General features: G+C 44.5%; 1 protein-coding gene and 1 pseudogene across 5 annotated transcripts in view; one reads left to right on the top strand and one right to left on the bottom strand.

The window, feature by feature from the left end:
- The window catches only part of LOC6601684 (spectrin beta chain, non-erythrocytic 5), a 34,172-nt gene that overhangs the window by 880 nt on the left and 14,002 nt on the right, over positions 1 to 19,290 (top strand). For 3 of the 5 annotated variants that reach the window (XM_026991894.1, XM_026991892.1, XM_026991890.1), the window contains exons 2-4: positions 16,413 to 16,615; positions 16,674 to 16,841; positions 19,147 to 19,263. In XM_026991894.1, coding sequence (XP_026847695.1) covers positions 16,475 to 16,615; positions 16,674 to 16,841; positions 19,147 to 19,263 — 426 coding nt within the window. In that variant the 5' untranslated portion in view covers positions 16,413 to 16,474. Of the gene's footprint in view, positions 1 to 16,412; positions 16,616 to 16,673; positions 16,842 to 19,146; positions 19,264 to 19,290 lie in introns of those variants that run through there. The other 2 variants (XM_026991893.1, XM_026991891.1) reach the window with 1 other exon arrangement.
- LOC6601683 lies at positions 1,676 to 2,689 on the bottom strand (annotated as a pseudogene).

Raw genomic sequence — 19,290 nt, 5'->3', positions numbered from 1 at the left:
GGCAACAACAAGGCCAAGGCGATTCGTAGAAAGAGCGAATGGGGGGAAAGAGGGGGAGATGCAATGCCAACGCCCCTGTAAACAGATGCCCTGCAGAAATGACTAAAAATGCAGTCGCAAGCAGCAGCAACACTCCCCCAGTGCTTGTCCAACTGCAGGCGAAATACAATTCCTATTGGCAGGGAGGCAGAGGACGGAGACCCCCGTTGGTCCATTTTGGAATGCTCTTTTACACACACACAGTCATGCACATGCATGCATAGATATTCATATGCATATGCATCTATGTATGTGTCTGTGTTGTTCTTGTTGCTGCTGCTGCTTTTGTATACCCTTTGAACAGAGAGTATATTTAGTTTCGGGCATATGTACATACATACATACGTTTGCCATGCAGAGAGGGAAGATCGCAATGGTACCTACTATATATGTATGCCTAGTATATGTTTTTGGCCATGCCTTCGTTCGATCTGCGGGGTGCTCATATGGCAGCGATCTGTCTGCAAGGGTATGCAATTAGCGATCACCGCATGTTTTTTGTTTTCCTTCTCCGCTTCTTTGGCATTTTGCGCAATTTGTGCGCTGTACTTTTTATTTGTTCTTTGTTTCCCTTTCCTTTTTCCAATTGGAGTTTTGAATGCTTTTGGTTTATTCCATTCAAAATCGGCTCCACGGCGAGTCAATCAATCAATCACCGCATTATATGGTTATATGACTACCTACCCCCCAATCCAATCCGATCCAATCAATCACAGCCATTAAACGAATTTAGAACACTCTTTTTTTTTTTCTTCTCTTTTGGTCCGGGGCTGACTCTTATCTCTGTCTCGAAGGTTTATTTTGTATTTTTTGATATTATTTCAAAAGGGAAATCAAAGAGACGAGACGGGACGAGACCGGAATGGGAATCAGAAAGATAAAGCCTTAACATTCTCGAATGATGGTAATGGTAATTGCTCAAGTGCCGCCGATGAGGGGGAGTTGCAATTACCCTGTAATTAATTGAAAGGGTTGGAGACCCCACGAGACCCTGCAGGGGGCTGGGATCTCGATCTCCACTACGCTTGATGAGCGCCAATTGACTTTCCGAACTTGCAACTGCTGGATGTGGTATGTGGTGGAGTGCTTGTTGCTCGTATTTGTCGTATTATACGATTTTCCAACACCGATTTATGTAGTTATAGGAAGTGCCAGTGCGATGAGATTCTGATTTGATTTTGGACTGGCAAAAATGTATAGAAAAAATGCCTGAAATCTTGTGCAACATCTATCTGAAGTGATTTTAATCTCGGGGAAATTGCCCATACGTTCGGGATTCCTAGCTATACTAACTATAATCTTTTCCAACCTGTTGACTGTCGACTGCTGGCTGACGGATGTCACCCTCTAATTCCACTTTCCATGCCATGACAAATTCCATATAATATTAGAAATATATGTGCATAGATTCTACCCCATTTCAACCTTATCTCCCTGGCACATAGTCCAACAAAATATCATTGATTATTGTTTAATCTATATATGAAATATGGTATATGCACATACATACATGTATACTATATATATATATATATATATAAAAATAGCCAATGTCACTTGCCAAAATGATAAGGAGAGGATCGATGGATGGAATGGAGAACCTACCCCCCTGGAAACACGTTCAATCTGAATGATGTATCTGATTTAACAATTAATTTATTCAGTTTTTCAAGAGCCCTTAGCAATGTGTGTGATTCAATCATAATGTGCGGCGTCACGTGGGATCTTTAAGGAATTCATGTGGATATATGTGAGCGATGAATAACCAATATACCCTGTGTAATCGAGTGCAAATCTTTAGTGTTGGAGCAATGGTTTTTGTTTTTGATGTTGTTGTTGTTATTGTGTGTGTGTGTGTTTTCCATCGGTCTTTGTCAAGTTATGAGAAGAATAGCCAAGCTATGCAGAGCAGGGCCACATAGATGAACATCTTGGAAAGTGTCTGTGCGTCCTGGTTTTCCGCGGTTGGAGTGCCAAAGAACATGAGAATGTCACCGGGGTGACGTAGGCCGAAGCGAGCCGGCATTGGTTCTCGGCGCTGGCCAGCAGGTCGTGCGGGGATCCTGTTGCGCGGATCCACTTGATGCTCGGCATTGCGCCCGTAAATTGGTATGACCTTGTCATTGTCAATAGTACCCTTGCACACGGGGCACAGCTTCACCAGGGGGCGCCTCAGGAACCACTGGTGCAGGCAGGGCCAGCAGAACAGATGCCCGCACATGGTGACCACGGCATCGGTGGCCGTGTCGAAGCATATGTTGCACTCATAGACGGACGGATCGACGCGTTCGGGATCCGCGGCACCACTTGAGCTGCCACCAGCTGCCGGCGAGTCAGTGTTCAGATCTGCAATGTTTCCACTGGGCAGCGAACTGCCCGTCAAGGAGTCCGATGTGGCACTGGAGGAGGCAGCAGCCCCCTCTTCCTCCGGAACCAGTTGAGTGGTAGTCGAATCTCTGTGTCCATTATTTTGCTCAGCATTTCTTGCGTTCACGTGGCCTTCAGGATCTTCAGTGTCCGTAGCCGGGACGTTGCTGCCGGTGCCACTGCTCGATGGGGCCGATTCCATGGCTTAAAGGTGCTTGGGACTTGTGAGGCACTTGTGTGCTGAAATTTTGTATTCAGTTTTTGAGTTGTCGCATCAAAATTTGAGTTTAGAATGAGGATAATACAGTCGTCCTACGATGATTGAATAGTAATGGGGATCTGTGTCTGGAAATTGATATCTACATTCCGCACCTCATTTAGGCCCCGTTCAGACTCGTTCCAATTGGCTCCAACCATTGGCCAAGTGTGTCAGAGATATGCAAATAAATGGCTCGGAAAAGCAATTAGAAAATACCCGCTACAGAGACACGGTTCTCTCGATCTCCCTGTCTCTCTCTCTATCTCTCTCTCTCTCTTTGGATTGCTGTCTGGTGGCAGTCTCTTTTCACTTGTCTATCAAACAGTGTTTTTCTTGGTTTTTTTTTTGGGGAAAAACTTGGCTAACTTTGGCTTTAACTTGTTTTCTGTTTTCCTGAGTGCGCGCCAAAAAAAAAAGGAGAAATACCACATGAAATGCACATTCAAGGCTATAAGCCAGAAACAAAAACAACGTCAACGCCACTAAAAAGTAAACTTGCTCTCAAACTGGTTTTCCTCTCTCTCTTTGTCTCTCTCCCTCTCTCTTTCTCTCCTTCTCTGTGTGTGTCTGGTCTTTAGTACTTGGCTCACTGGCAGCAGTAGTTTGCTTTCTTTTTTTTTAGTCAGAGTCAAAGTCTGTTGACTGTTGATGACGATGACTGCGACTACGACTGCGACTGCATGTGTCCAAAAACTATATGCACAGTATCTGGCTGTGTCCCAGGAAATGCTACCCGGCTCTAACCCCCACGCAACAATCTCTAGGCGGAACAATACAAAAAGGGAAATATTCTATGTGATCGCGAAGCTTGCTGAACGATTGGTAGCTAAAAGTTTAGTTCAAAGTTCCAGTCGCTCCGGCCTTAAGACCCCCACCCCCAGTCCCTACCCCCCATTGCCTGCCAGCTGTGATCCGCAACAATTACTAAACGTACGCGAGTACGTACTACAATCCACAGTCAAATCTGTTCCCGGGAACCACCACCGACTGGTTCAACCTTGAAACTGGATTTTCAGTGAAATTTCTCACCCAAATCACAGTGCTCCCTCTCTCTCTCTCTTCTCCCTCTCTGTGTAGCTTAACTTTCGAGTTTTTGGAGCTTTGAGCCATAAACAATTGCCACATTTAAGGCTTATTTATTGTGTAGCTGTCTCGTTTTTGGCCATGCCATGGCATGCCGTTGGAATTTGGCTAATTCCAGTCAAGTGCAAAGAGTGGTTTCTATTTCGGCCTCAAGCAGGGGAACCCACTCGAGGATGGAGCTGTGGGAGCTGGCTTATCCACAACGGAAGTGGCTGCCCTGCTGGAATTCCGGTTAGAAAAAAACTAACCGAAAATCTTATCAGCAGGCGGCGTCTCTATTTGTGTGTTTGTGTGTGTATGTGTATGAAGCAAAATCCAACAACAAGAATTATGTATATTTAGCCTTGAAGTCGAGTCTTGAATTTTTTGAGCAATTTGCCAATCATCTGAGAGTCATCTCTGGAAAACAAAACAAAAACTCACACACACACACACACACAGGCAAATTTAATCATGTCTGCGAAGCGTTCAACAATTTGCAATTCTTTCAGCCGTTTGTTTGTGTTGTTGCCGTTTCGGGGACCCCGGGTCCAATCAAAATATTTCGCTTTAAAGTTGCAAAAAAAAAAAGAAGTTCATCGACAAAACCAATAAACAAACAAAACTCCTCGTTCCGCTGCAGAGCAGAACCAAGAGTGGGATGTACAGCACGTGGCATGAACATAAGACGGAAAGTGCAAAATATGGCCAGATGATCGACGATCGTTCGGTACATCTATCGTTGCTTCTTTCGGTAACGCCCGCTTACAAATTTCAAACTCCAACCGATTTTATGCTTTTGTTCTCCACTGTAATAGCATCAAAGGTACAAGACTAATGTGTGTGTGTGTGTATGTGTATACGCAAATTCTCGTACTGCTGCTGCTGGTGCTGCTGCTGCTGCGCTGCATATGAATCTTCGGCGAATCGGATCTCTTCGGTCGTAGTGGGCCGCGGCTGCGGCTTCGACTTCGGTTGTGGCTGTGCCTTCGGGGCAATTAATTACATTTTGCGCACTTTGTTTCCGCTTTGCACCGCTCTCTGTCTGCGAAGCGGTAGAATTTCGTACTCTTTTTGCCTGTAATTATTTCCTTTGCTTTTCTTTGTTTTCGGTTTCCCCTCTTCGTAGTGGTTTACCCAGTAAGCAAAACGGAGTAGAGCGGGTATATCAGTTGTGACTCTGGGACTCTATGGTAATTACTAATGGATATCCCGCTAGTCGGTGCATTGAGAAGAAGAAGAAGATCTCGGCCCCAGAGGGGAAGGGGGAGAGGGGGAGATGAAGCCGTAAAAGTGCCGCTGGTTCTTGGTTTTTTTCTGCCGTTTTCTGCCTGCTTTCTGCTGCTGGGAAGAAGGTGTTGATGGTCATGCCCCATGTCCATGGCTGTGTGTGTGTGTGCGTGTATCTGTGTGGGGGCATTGATTTCGTATTTCGTATGCTTGCAGCGGCCGCCTGAACCCCAAAGAACAATGCGCATGTGCGCTACTCGTAAATTGTTTTCGTTCGAGCTCCCTCTTCCCCTCCCCCTCTCTCCATACTCTTCTCGTTTGCATACATCGCCGCGTATTCATGTACATCGATCGGAATCAAAAAGCGTAACAGAGCAAAAAGCAGAAATGCCAAATATTTAAGCGGCGGCCCCCAGATCCACCACCGAAGCACACACACACACAGCTGTGAAGGCTGCCGAAGACCCGAGACACGAGACCGACCTACAGACGGACAGACGAAGAGACAGAGACCTACAGAGGGAAAAAACAGAAACGCACTTAAAATATTTCGTATTTATGAGGGGTTTGTCGTTCCTTCAACACCTCACCTTCAGAACTGTAAGCCAAGAATAATACCATTTGGGGCACATATGTACATTTTTTTTTTTTCGATTTTTCCGTGTTTGTCATTCAATCATAATGATCATATTAGCTTAAGCTGTAAAAGTCACTCAGATATGACCTTTCGATTTATTCTTAAAATATTTAGTTTATGGCTTGGGAAAACGAGTGTTCCTCTACCTTTTTTGAAATGAAAGTACATCCAGTACAAACATGTGCGTTTGGGCTACCCATTTCTCTTGGTGTAGCGTAGGCCCGGTGTCCGCTTGAGCCCTGTTTCGAGGCGCGACGTGGATTACCTTGCTATCGGCTTTTGGTTTGGTTTGGCCGCTTGGCTCTTCTTTCACTTTGGCATTCCTTGGCGTATTTTATAAATTGTTGTGCTTTATTTTCTCTCTCTCTCTCTCTATCTCTCTCGCTTTTGCTGTTGCTGTTATTTATGTTACGAGTATGAGCGTTATGCGTTCCAGTTCTTTCACATGGATTTAACGGGGAGGAGAGGAGCGTGGAGAGAGGAGGCTAAGCGATCAGTTAAGGCCATTCATTTAGGCCCAAAAATCGTTGACATTCTCAGGGTTGTGCCACCGCCACGGCCTCTTCTGATGATTGTGGATGATGATGATGGTGATGCCACAAATGAAATGTCTGTTTTCTGCAGCCTGTAAAACAAAAAGTTGCAATGTTATCTGCCGGCTGCTTGCTAATGGGGCCTCAAAATAACGACTCGACTGTTTTCCAGCGGAAATAGAGGTGACTCCGCGCAATCAAGGAATGTTGCTGTGTCCACTCAATTTATGACTTTCCTTCTTTCCTTTTTTCGTTTGATATTTGGTTTATTTATGGCCATTGAGTGGACTTAGCAGATAGTTGAGGGTATCTCTATGTACATATAGCACATATATGTATGTGGTATGTATTTGTATCTTTGAAGTGCTGTTACCGAGCTTATCAGCGATAAAAATTGATTGCAGCCGGTGCAAAATGCATGCGAGAATCGATGGAAAAAGCTGGCTGATGTCAGAGTGTCAAAAGTGCTAGAAAAGAGTGAGTCAGAGAGCGTCTCTCTATGGGAGATAGAATCATTGTTAGAGAGAGAGAGACAGACAGAGAGCGAGGAAGAATCATCATTAGAGAATGCGAATGGAAATGTGTAGCTTGAATGCTTCGTTTTTGATTAATTAGCTGCGAACAGCCCCCCCCCTCGCTTCGTCTTTGCCCTCCCAGAAACCACTGATGACGCTAGCTCGTGACTCGTTCTCTGGAATCCACTGACAGCATGTCTTACATTTGCATTTCTGCTGGGAACACCGCGTTTAACCTTGCGATCAGCGACAGAATTGACGGAATTATCGGCACAACCCAACCTCTCTCTCGTGTTCGCCACCAAATTACACGCTTACTCGTAAATCGGGGAAAATATTTACCTAAGCGCTGACATCACAGGCATTGCCGCTGCACCAAAGAGAGCGGCAGAGAGAGAGAGAGCGAGCAGCAGAGAGACAGATCTGACTGACAGACAGGAGGGAGACGGAGCTGCCGCTAGAGAGCGAGAGCTAGCACGAGGAGTACCGCAACAAAGAGAGAGCTTTGAAGTTTTATTGCTTCGAAGCAAAGCCCGCCCTCGCCACCTGAAAACTTCTTAAAATTGAATTTATTTTTAGTTTGTGTAACTTTTACCGGTTTACTATTGCTGTTCTGCTTTTCGTCTGTTCTGTTCTCTTCTCTGCTGTTTAGCATTGTAGCGTGAAGCAGGCAGCAGTCAGCAGTCTTATGATCTTTTGATTTTCGGTCTTCGGTTTGTTTGCTCTTTTTATTTACGACGCTTTGATTATGACGCCCGCCCCTTTTCGGTGGTGGAGGGGCAGGAGTAGTGCAAAGACTTCATCGGGGCGGCAACGCTGACAATAATTTGCATATGCCGCCGCCACAGGAACACGTTTCCAGACAGAGGACGGGGCAGGGCAGGGCAGGGCCCCCAGGTGGTGGCCACCCGGCAGAGAGTCTGTTCCCAGGGGCCCCCTGAAAAAGCTGAGAAAAAGGTTCCACAAGAGGCAGAAAGGCCTAAGCTTTTGATACCCTTTTCAAAGTTTTTCGTTTCTGGCGCTACAAATTTGGTTTTAATCCCATTTTGCAAATAATATGTGCCTAATTTTGTGGGTGTTTTAGTTGATATTTCTTTAAAAAATATTCAAGTTGTGTTCTTTCGAAAAGCTTTTGGCTTTGCGAGTGATTCTAGAGATCGGTTTTGATCAATGAATACTGCTGATCCTGACCCCGCAAAAGTGCAGCTTTAGGGAGATTTTTCAAGTATTTGTACTCCCCAAAAGATAACCAAAATCAAATTTCATACGAAACATCAGAGGGAGGGGGAAACACTGGAGAGTCCCTCTATTTTTAGCTGAAGTTCCTCTTCCAAAAAAAACAACTCCACTCCACTCGAATATAATTTATTCGTGAAATGTTTTGCAAACAGCGAGAAACCGCACCATATCCCCCCCCTTCCCCTATCCCCTCATAAAGTCATCGAAAATGAATTTCTCGTTTCGTGTAATTCTAAGCTTGAATTTATTTTTGTTTTTTTTTATTATTATTATTTATTTTTTTGTGGTTTGCGCAACGTGCCTTTTGAAATGCAACAATTTTTGGGGCACCGAATGGGGTTGGGGCTCTCCACTGTAACTGTAACTGTAACTGTAACGCGGTATCAAAGTGATTTCTGGGCCATAAAAAACACATAAAATCGTTTGAGATTCATTTAAAATCCATAAGCTTTCAAGGAATTATGGGTATGGAAAAATGTTAACAACATTTGATGGGCCACAAGGCTATCTGTTGTCTAAACACAAACGATTCCCCCCCGCCCCCTGTCCCGTTCCCCCAACACTTGAGTAAACAGCGGCTCCCAGGCGGGAGATGGAGATTCTCTGAGGCTAAGCTAAGATCTCCCCCTCTCTATTTCTCGCCCTATCACATGATTTCTTTCGTTTTTTTCTTTTTTTTGTCAATTTCAATTACAGAGATCGAAGAACAGAACCCCTAGATAGATAGATACAAATTCTGGTACGGGAATGATGACTATATTTTCTGTTGAAATATTGCCTCCGTTTCGTTTCTGTCAAAAAAACGAAATTGAATTGTTTCCAGAGCCAGAGCTTGTTCGACGATCGTTTGATTGTCGTTCCGCGTACATTTTAATTAAAAACTAAGCAGCGAACGAGGCCCCAACGGGGCTGGGGAGGGGAGGGGAGGGGAGTGGAGTGTGGGGTGCTGCTATCAGTGGAGTAATGCAATGTAACCTTAGCCTACTGAAACGCACTGTACTGCCTCCAAAAGAACAACTCGATAACGAAAATGCGAAATGAAAACGAAGAAGACCTTGCCCCAGTGCAAAGATTCTTGGAAGCCGTCACCGTTGCCCCAATGGACAGAGTTTTGGTAGCCCTCCTTAAAGCCCTTCACTGATATCCCCCACCTTTGGAAATATGTACTTGAAGCGCGTTCTTCAAAGTATTGGAATTATTGTGCAAATATTTGAGGAAACGATGTGGAGTATGGAGTGTATTTGTCATGCCATATCTATAAGAGAGAGGGGGCTCTGTACTACGAGCACATATTATATATCCAGCACATGGCACCTTTACACCACACCACACCACCCGATCCCTCCCTCCATCCATCCATCGCGAATGAGTCACATTTCGCTGAGCTTCCAATTTTGGATACACAACAACACGGACACACGTGTATATATGCAAATCATTCATTGATTAAGTCATAGTTTCAATGGGCGACACTTTTCGTGGGCAGATCGCCTGGTAATGGCAGGCCATTAATCAGTGGAGGTGCCACAGAAGGAATCGGAAGGGAATTCGACAGAGAATTCCAGTGAAAACTGTCTGCGGATCCCTGTTTTGTATCAAAAGATTGTAAGACTGGCTCTTTCGATCCCAAGAATTCGGTATAAAAGTGGAAAATACTCGGGAAAACCTTTAGTTTCAGATTAGAAGTCTTTCGATTAAAATTTCAAAGTGTGCATCCGTTTGATGGGCCTTGAAGAAGGTATGGTAGTGCTCTGGAATCCCTCTCTTTTATAATCAATTAACTAATGTTAGTCACAGTGTTAGCTGGGATTGCTCTCTGATTCGTTGGCACTTCCTCCGGCTCGCAATCAAAGGAAGTCTACGAACCCGCTTAATGGACTCTGGAGCTCCGTCATCATCTCCAGAGAGAGGTAGAGCTCTTTGGCTTGGTTTAATGGGGCCCTATATCCGCCATAACGAATCTTAATGATGCCACAATTAAAAGACGGCGCGTGCCTCGCTTGGAGCCTCCTCTTTGGGCTGCAAAATTAATGAATTCCCAGAGCCAGAACGGCCTTCAAAGCAGAGTAGCAGCAGAGTAGAAGAGCAGAAGTTGTAGTTAGTTCTCATTCGAAATCGATTAAAATTGATTCGAAATTAACGCCCATCCCCCCGTCCCTAAAGATGGAAGAATGTTTCGAAATGTTTTCACTTTTAATTGATTTTTATTGTGTGCCAAAAAATACAGAGAAATCTATGGAGTGCGGGCTGGAATCTATGGCATCTGTGGACGGATGAAAGATGAAATATATGTATCTCTGAGATATCCCGCTGTGGAGCGCCGTGGAGCGCCGTGGAACGCCGCGGAGCGCTGAGGGAGAAGCTTAACAAAAAGATCATCATCAGCTTTTGTCGCCCCAAAAAATGAGAGATTTCTATTTCCATGATGTCATCGTTTGATTATTTGACGGATTTATTTGTTTCGGCCGGCAGCAGCTCTAGGCCTGTCCCAAAACCCAAGCCCCCGAAAAATTTCCCAGGGCCCCGCCGAAAAGGAAAGGCTGGGAAAGCGCGACATTCATTCATTCATTCATTTGATTGGGAATTGGAAAACATTTCATGGCCAAAAAAACCAAAAAAACAAGCGGATTAAATCGCTGAAGCGGCGCCCTACAAAATATTTGCATAGACAAAAGACAGCAGAATGTAGAAAGAGATGGAGAATGTGGAAAGAGAGAGAGAGAGAGAGAGATGTGCGTGAAATACGGTAGCAATCGGTGGCGCATGCGCAGAGGTCGCCGCTGCCAAAGAACGAATCGAATGGGATTCAAACATGGCCCAAAAGAGAGACAACGAGAGAGAGAGAGAGAGAGAGATAGAAGAGGGGGAGCGGCAGCAGCAATAGAGAGATCCAAAAAGTCCGACTCTTGCGGCGGTCCAATGATGAGGTCATCAAAAGAAGCATAGAATACGCCATGGAATATGCACGACATGCCGTGTCGGATCGTAGCGGGTGGGGGTGCCGCCTGGAAGAGGGGGCGTGAAGGCACATACATAAATAATGGCAATAGAATAATGGCGGAGAAGGGGCGGGGGACAGAAGGGGCATAGAAGTAGGAAGGGAAGAGCCGATGATAAGAATGTACCAAGAGGGAGCGGAGGAGAAGTGGAAGTCGGAGTCGAAATAGAAGAAACATTGAATACAAAACCAAACATTGACTAATTTTTGCACAAAAAACTGTTGGGGGAGGAGGTGGAGGCATCGGCCAACGAGTGGAATGGAGGAGGTGGAGGAGCAGCAACAATTTCGATTTCAACAAAAGCAAAAGCCAAAACCAAAACTCATAAGAGCCATGAAAAGGCGAGCGAAGACACCGACATCGATGGAGCCCCCAAGTATTACCGAATGTAATGTTTCCCTCCTCCTCTTTGGTGGATCTCTTTTTTTTATGGCTATATGTCTGCCTTTTTGGACAATAATCAGGCAAAATGTTTGGTAATCATTTTTAAAGAGCAAACCGCCAATTTGTATTGAAGCTCTTCATTTTGGAGTTCAAGTTTGGATCCAAAAACAATGCAAATTGAATGATGGAATGATCGTAAAACAAATGCTAAAAGGTGGATTGATGGATTCGAAGTGGAACTACTTTTAAAAGCTCATTGATCACTAGCTAAGGGATCATAAATCTATGAAATGATTAAGCAAAGATGATCAGAAATCGAAAGATAGAAGATCGTTCGATAGAAAATAGATCGGAATGCGTTTAGTTGATCCCATATCTATAGATACGGTACTTTCAGATGATGGTAGATTAATAAATAGACGATGGAACAATGATCTACAGCTGAAACGAATAGAATGAAATCTGAGAATAGATCCACTCACCAGGATGATCGGAAATATATTTCAAAGGAATAAAAACTACTTTAGGTTCATAAATCTTGAAAATAATACCCTGAAAAACGTACGAAACTACTTTCAAATGATCATAAATCTAATAACAGAAGAATAATTACACTCAACTTTGGATTATTCGAAAAATCTTTTGTTGTCTCTTGGGGAATCCTAACCATCGCTTCTTTAGAATTCTCTGCTTTTCTCTCCCTCTCTCTCTCTGACGTTTTTGTATGAAAATGGTATAAAATTCGAATCACATAGAAAAGAATTTATGACATTGCCTGGTTTTTTTTTTCGAACTATCTTTGTATCGCTTTTTTTGCTGGTTCGGAATTTAAATTTCCAGCCAGCGACAGAGCCACTGATGAGGTAATTTTATGCATAGAGAACTTCATAGAAAACAAAGCCACAAATTCCCTAATTTGCGTGGTGGTGACACAGGTCTCTCAGCCCCCCCTCCCCCTTCCCCACTCGATAAAAAAAAGAGAGATGACAGAACCAAGTTCTGTTATCCTCCATTTCAATCACTCACGCAAAAGCAATTAAAAAAGAGCGAAACTGCCTTTGGATGCTATCCCCGTATCTATGGTATTTAATGGACATATAATAGAGAGAGATACATCCCTTAGTTGTGCTTAAGAAGATCATTAGATGCGCCACAGACATAAAAACCAGGGAACCCGAAAAGATGAGATTGGGATTGTTGATTTTTGATTTTTATTTCGGTTTTTAGCATAATTCCTGGCCATCAAAAATTCGTGCTACAAAATGTTTGGCTAAATCGTTGAAAACTTTATGGATTTATGCTAATTTCGCGGCTTATTTCGTGGTTCATTTGAGGTCTTATGTTCCACCGACAAGACTCCGAGAGATCTGTATCTAAGAACCGATTATACAGACAAAACTCCTAGAGACTTTCTCAGAGAATAATCGCCTGTGTCTGGATGTAGAACAATCCCAGAGATCTGTTGTGTCTTCCCAGAGGCAGAGCCATAACATTGTTAGAGGGAAAAAGATGTTTATAATTAGAATTTCGCAGGCACATTTGAATACCCGTGTATTCCTGTTTCTACATCTGCGATCCGCATGTGTTCTCTTTGGATTTCTGGTGGATCTGCGCCTGCGCCCGCGCCCAATCGCTCTTGAGGGGCATGCGGCTGCTGCTGCTCTTGAGGGTTGTACGGCCCTGTGTTTATTTTTGTATCTTTGTGTGCTCTGTTCTCCCTGTAAACAGGAAGGAGGAGCATCCTTCGTTTTTCCTTTGTTTTAAGATGTTAAAAATAGTTTTTATAGTCCAAAGGCAGCTGTGTTCCTCCTTTCTGGGGCACAGTGAGAGTGCTGGAACGGGGTGCTTGTTCCTGTTAAACATATTAATGGTTTTTCCATTTAAGCCTAAAGTTATGCCTCGCGTTCCACCATCCACAATTTGGTGTCACTCCACGCCACTCCACGCCCCTCTTGCTTTTGCTGTTTGCATTCTTTTCCGATAAGAGAGCCCCCATCCTTATCGCCAAACGGTACCGCATTTATGGTTAAAGTTTATTGTCACTAAACACAACCCAGCGATCGTTCCCTTGGTGTCTCTCTCTCTCTCTCTCTGTCTGTGTGTGTTTTTTGCCATTTATTGTTTGGTTTTCACCTCTTTTTTTAATTGATTTTTCTATTTGCTGTAGCCAACGGCACGAAGTGTTTTGTTTGCCTTTAGCCATTTTTGTAGCGGGACGAATGCCTTCCAGATGACCTCAGAATGACGTCGTTGGGGATTAGGGCTCCTCCCCCGTGCCTCAAGAATATTACCACATAAATGAAGCCATTCGAAGAATGGTGGTACGACTTTTTAAATGGTCGTGAACTATCTGTCAATGGGAATGATATCATCAAAGATACTGCATATTGGATGGTAATATCGAGATATAGGGAGAACCTTAAGCCAGTCTGTTGTCTCCATTTAGAACCCATCAAAAGTATCTTTGAGAAGTGATGTCATAGGAGGGGCAGAGCGAAAGAAGTCTTTGATGATATTGTAGGCAATTTCCTATCGGGGCATATGCCTACCTCGAAATATGTTAAGGCCGTCACGCGTCATGCGGCAGCGCTCTTCGGTCGGTAGGCGTTCAGGGTGCATGGATTTCCCTAAGAGAAATGGCTAGTGATCCCATTCCATGGGAATTTCTGGCTATGGCAAATCCTTTATCGATCCCTGTGCAATCGCTCGACATATGTCGAAAGGAATGCCAAGGGAGATATCGAACGATAAGATAACTTTGTTTTGTGTGTTTCGGTGTTCTGCCGGGAGATGAGGCTTAACCCAAAGAGCAGCGTCACCCCCCACTCCGCCCCCCCCCTAACCAGCGTGCTATCTGTCATTTAAGCCGTAGAGAAATACTCGTAACACGATAGCGATAAAAGGAATATTCACCATAGCCCAAAGAATTTGCTGCTCACTTTCGGTTTTCGTGGCCTCTCGTGTGTCGCTCTTTGATGATAAAAAAAAAGAAGGGAGGCAGGCCCCGGCGGGGAGGGCTGAGAAAGGGGGGGGCGCTGCCATTCGTGGCGACCAGCGAAATCGGCCCAAGTCGGCCCCCCTTTAAATTCAGTGACCAAACGACGCGGCTGGTGCGAGCAACTGCCTCCAAGAACGATCGTGTCCGTATCCGTATCCGTACAAAGAGAGAACGAGAGAGATAGAGAGAGAGCGAGAGAAAAACGAATCTAGAGTGCCGCGGGCCTGGACTCTGAACAAAATCAAAAACAAAAACCAAAAAACCCAAAAAGATTCAAACACTCGAAGAGGACTTCGATTCGAAATTCTCAAATGTTTTGATCGTAGAAATCGAGTAGACAGAAACCCCACCCCCCCATCGAAATTTCAAGTGTGTTCTGAGACCCAAGGCCAGGAAGGGAGGAGGACATTGTATACCGCACCATGGAGGAGCATAACACTCAGTATCGTTCCAATTTCACGCGGAACGAATATCGGAGATATATATCCTATGAACGTCAGTCATTGGGTAGGTCTTCCCTTTTTTTTTTGTTTTCTGTGAATCCGAATCTGAACTTGAACTTGCCAGAAAAGAACGGCCTGCACTTTTAGTGCTGGAATTATACAATTTACCCGCCCACCCACAGCCCTCCACCCCCTGAATGAAAGTACCTTTCTCTTATCTCTTATCAGTTCTGAATGCGTGATATCTGGATGATAAGAGACTGAGAGTCCACAAATATTTGACAAATGACTCCTCCTCGGACACCGAAACCGAACTTCAGACCATGCCACAGACACCCGTTTGGCTTTGGATTTCGTTTTCTGCCGAAACTCCCTATGAGTACGACTATGAGTACTATTTCCATGCGCCCCTGCCTTGCCCTGGCTCTTGCGTAACCCAAAATGTTGATAAAAAAAACGTTATATGTTTTTTTTTTCTTTTTCCTGTGGTATGAAGTAATTTTAACGCTCGTCTGATAACACCCCGTCTCGTCCGCCGTCAGGGCGTTATGACATTGCTGATACACTTCCGAGCAGAGGTACATACATATACCAGGGGCCCAGGGGACTCTTCCCCTTAGCGGATTTCGACTCGAGTCGTAGTTTGTTTTTGCATTCTCGGCCATGGGAGCAGCTAGAGGCAAGGACTTGCCTTTGGTACCATAGTACCATAGTACTTATAATCGAAATATCCCATTCCCAAACGTTGCTTTTCATTGTTTTGTCAGCCCAGAGAGACCTTCGTTTAAGCTAAAAGTGGAATGTTTTTAGTGGCCTTAGCTTTTCGAGGGCTCTTTTGATTAGGGCCTTGAATAAAACTTTCCTTATTCCCTCCCAATCTTCTTTAACCACCGATGATGAGACAAACCGACTTATGTGCTGGCACAGCAGCTTTACCATCACGATTTTGAGAAGAAATATAATATTATCCCATAAATTAATCAATTTTCTTTAAGATTGGATCATTTTTTGTACAATTTTTTAAACGATAGGTTCTAAGGGCGTACAATAGTTCTTTATGAGCTCTATGTTCTTGTGATTCCTTCGATCTGGCCTTAATAGTAAATCCATGAAATCTACTTTCAATGCCGCTCTCTACACAGCTACATTCTGTAAGAGGTTTCTGGGCTCCTCCAGGGACCTAAAAACCCAATTATAGGAGAATAAACCCTTGTAAATTTATTGATTGTCAATCGATGGGGACAATCTTTGTAACTCAACAAAAAATGGTACAACATTTGCAGATCCAAAGCTTAGGAAATGTATTTTCGAAATTCCCCTTTGGGTAATCTACGGGTAAAGCATTCGTAATGCTTTAAATTTAGGAATTACGACAAGACTATAAATGAATTTCGAACGGAATGCGACTCCAAACTTTAGCCGAAGATTGTTGTATGTTGTTTTTATTGGAGAATGGCAATATACCAAAGGCGATAGGAACCCCGAACCCCGAGCCCCGAATAGCGAACACCACGTACTTATCTCTTTTAGATTCCAATAAGCAATAACGTCATGGGTTCCCATTATCTTTTGGACTTCCTCTATTGATTTCAGCTGTTGGCAAGGGGAAAAATCAAAACAAAATACTAAACGTTTTTGCTGCTTTTGCACACTTGTGGGTCTTCCAGTGCCTAATTCTGTCTCTCTCTCTCTCTCTCTTTTTTTTAGCATCACAGTATGAGCCGGGAGGCTATGCCACGCTGCAGACTTCAAGCTCATCGGCAACATCCATGAACCGCAACACCGGCAACATGACGCAGCGCGACGGGATCATCAAGTTCGAGAACGAGCGGATCAAGACGCTGCAGGAGGAGCGACTGCACATCCAGAAGAAGACGTTCACAAAATGGATGAACTCCTTTTTGATCAAGGTAAGAGGGCGATCCCGAATCGGCTAAACAGGAACGGAGCTAACGCTTTTTGTTGCAGGCCAAAATGGAGGTGGAGGATCTATTCACAGATCTGGCCGATGGCATAAAGCTGCTCAAGCTGCTGGAGATCATATCGTCGGAGAAACTGGGAAAGCCGAATAGCGGACGGATGCGCGTACATAAAATTGAAAATGTCAACAAGAGTCTGGCATTCTTGCACACAAAGGTGAGAGACGCACACACGGGAAAGAGAGGGATAGACAGATGGACGGACACTCTCAAAAAAAAAAAAGAGAGTGGCGACAGCAAGTGGAGGGAGTGCAGGGAGTGCAGAGGGAGTGGAGTGGATCTTTACGCATTTGTAGAAAGTGCAAGTCTGCGGCTGCGCAGCCAAGCGCGTGGCTCGTTGCGTGCCTTGTTTGCCGTATGAGCGGGAGGGACAGATGGTGGTGGTCTCCCCCGGATCCCCTCTGGCCCATCCACCACAGAGGAGGTCTCCAGAGAAGCCAGAGACCTGAAATATATTTAATTACCTGCGCCATGGCATTTTTCTTGGCAATTTTCTGAAATATTTGCATACTTTCTAATGCATTTTTTCTCCGCTGCCGCCGTTGCTTTCCTTTGGCACTTTCTTTGGAGTTTCGGTGATTTTTTAATTGTTGCAAGCAGAAGAGTGTGTTGCATGTGGAAGCCATGCAACAGGCCATGCAATCGCATGCGACATAGTTTCGCTTTTTATTTTGAGTGTGGATCGGATCGGTGGCTGCCTGCCTGCCTGCCTTCTCCCTCTCTCCTTTTGGCTGCTAATCTAATTAGAAGCAATGGTCGCTTGCTCGTTCGTTTAATGCCTAATGCAGCCGATTAAACCGTAGCAATTTCAGTGGCACAAAACGACACATAGACCAGGCCCCAATCCCCAATCCCAATTCCCCTCTTTCTAATTCGTTTTATTTTCTGTTAAATGCTTTTCCAGTGAAAGTTTTTTCGGTTTTACTTTTTTTTTGTGTGTACATCACATGCCCCCACACACCACACCCATTTCATTTCGTATTTCTTGTGTGTGCGCTGTGCTTTTATGTGACACGGGTATTGGGAGTGCATTTTAATTGGTTTGAGGCTTGAGCCTCGAGGAAGCCCCAAAGATTCGCTTAAGGGAACTGCAGCCAAGCATCGCCTGGGACACGATTCTTGGAATTTTCAGAGCCAAAAAGAGGATACACTTACAACCAAACCAGAAAATTAATTTGGGGAACTTCAACGTGTGTGAATCGCCATTCCCCTCAATTCCCCTCACCATTACTCGAAGAGTCTAGGAAGAGTCTTCCAGTAGGAAGCTGTGCTGTCCCAGATCTCAGAGACTATAAGAGCTAGAGCCACCAAAAAGCGATAAAATCGAGTACCCAGAATCATAGATGATGACCATATCTATCAGATTGCCGAATCTGCACCTGATCGGATCTTTATGTTAGCCAGAATGAGCAAACCAATCGATTTGCCAGGGCTATGCTCTTGCCCATTCTCTATCTCCCTCACACACACTCTTTTCCTCGTGCAGTGTGCGCCTCCTGGCGGAAGGGAGCGAGATATAAGGGCTGGTAGAAATGAAAAAGAGAGAGACAGATGTAGCGGAATGAAAGGATAGACGGAATAGAGGATTCCTTTCTTTCAGTTTCTATGTTCTTTGCAACTCTTAAGAATTAAGTTAGATCTCGTGCCTTTTGCGGACAGCGTTACCAAAAGGCAGGCAGAGAGAGAGAGAAGGCATGTGGCAGTCATCGACTGCGGTGCTTATGAATATTTACATATATTAAAATATATCAAACAAGTACCGGGCTTAGTAGAGCCGCGGCCCTTGCTTCTGCCTCATTTCTGTTTTTCAGTGATTCAATCTTCAGCCTTTACGATATCTCCTTTCCTCTTTCAACCCAATAGCGAAGCAAATGTTTCCTTTCGCTTATGGTAACATTTGTACAGAATCAACTAATGTTTTCCTATCACTTATGGGAACTTTTCTGTAGTGATGCTCATTTCTAGTGGACCTGTTTCCCTTCCCCTCTCCGTCTTGTGTTTCTGTGGGCCATAAATCAGTCTCAACGCTGACCATTTTGTAGTCGCTGATAATGCGATGCTGATCGGCTATCAGTCGGGGGGTAACTTATGCTTTCTTCGGGCCATGACCTACTCGTAGACACAAATGCGAGGCGACGAACCCCAGCAGCGGCGCTCAGGCAGGGGTCAAGCACCTTTTCACCTGATAATGCGTGACCCCAGACCCAGTTTACCTTTTCTGTATCTGTATCTGTATCCGTAGCTGTATCTGTATCTGTATCTGTATCTCTGTAGCTGTGGCTGTAACCCGATACGCAGCTTACAGCCCACTGCACGCCTCACTCCAAGCCAGAGAGAAATTGAAAGAAAACCCAGGGCGGAACGGAACGGAACGACATAAAAAGAGAATGCTAATGTGGTCTCCACCTACTTCTTCTCTTCCATTTACCATTTTCCATTTTCCAATTTTTCCCATTCAAAAGGTACGCCTGGAGTCCATTGGTGCCGAGGACATTGTCGACGGTAATCCCAGATTGATTTTGGGTCTCATTTGGACCATCATTTTGCGATTTCAAATACAGGAAATTGAGATTGATGTTGTAAGTAGAGCCCCAGTCGCCATATAT

The sequence above is a fragment of the Drosophila persimilis genome, unplaced genomic scaffold (genome assembly GCF_003286085.1).
Source record: "Drosophila persimilis strain 14011-0111.01,24,50 unplaced genomic scaffold, DperRS2 tig00000686-arrow-arrow-pilon, whole genome shotgun sequence".
NCBI lineage: Eukaryota > Metazoa > Arthropoda > Insecta > Diptera > Drosophilidae > Drosophila > Drosophila persimilis.
This window is presented reverse-complemented; position numbering and strand designations above follow the sequence as displayed.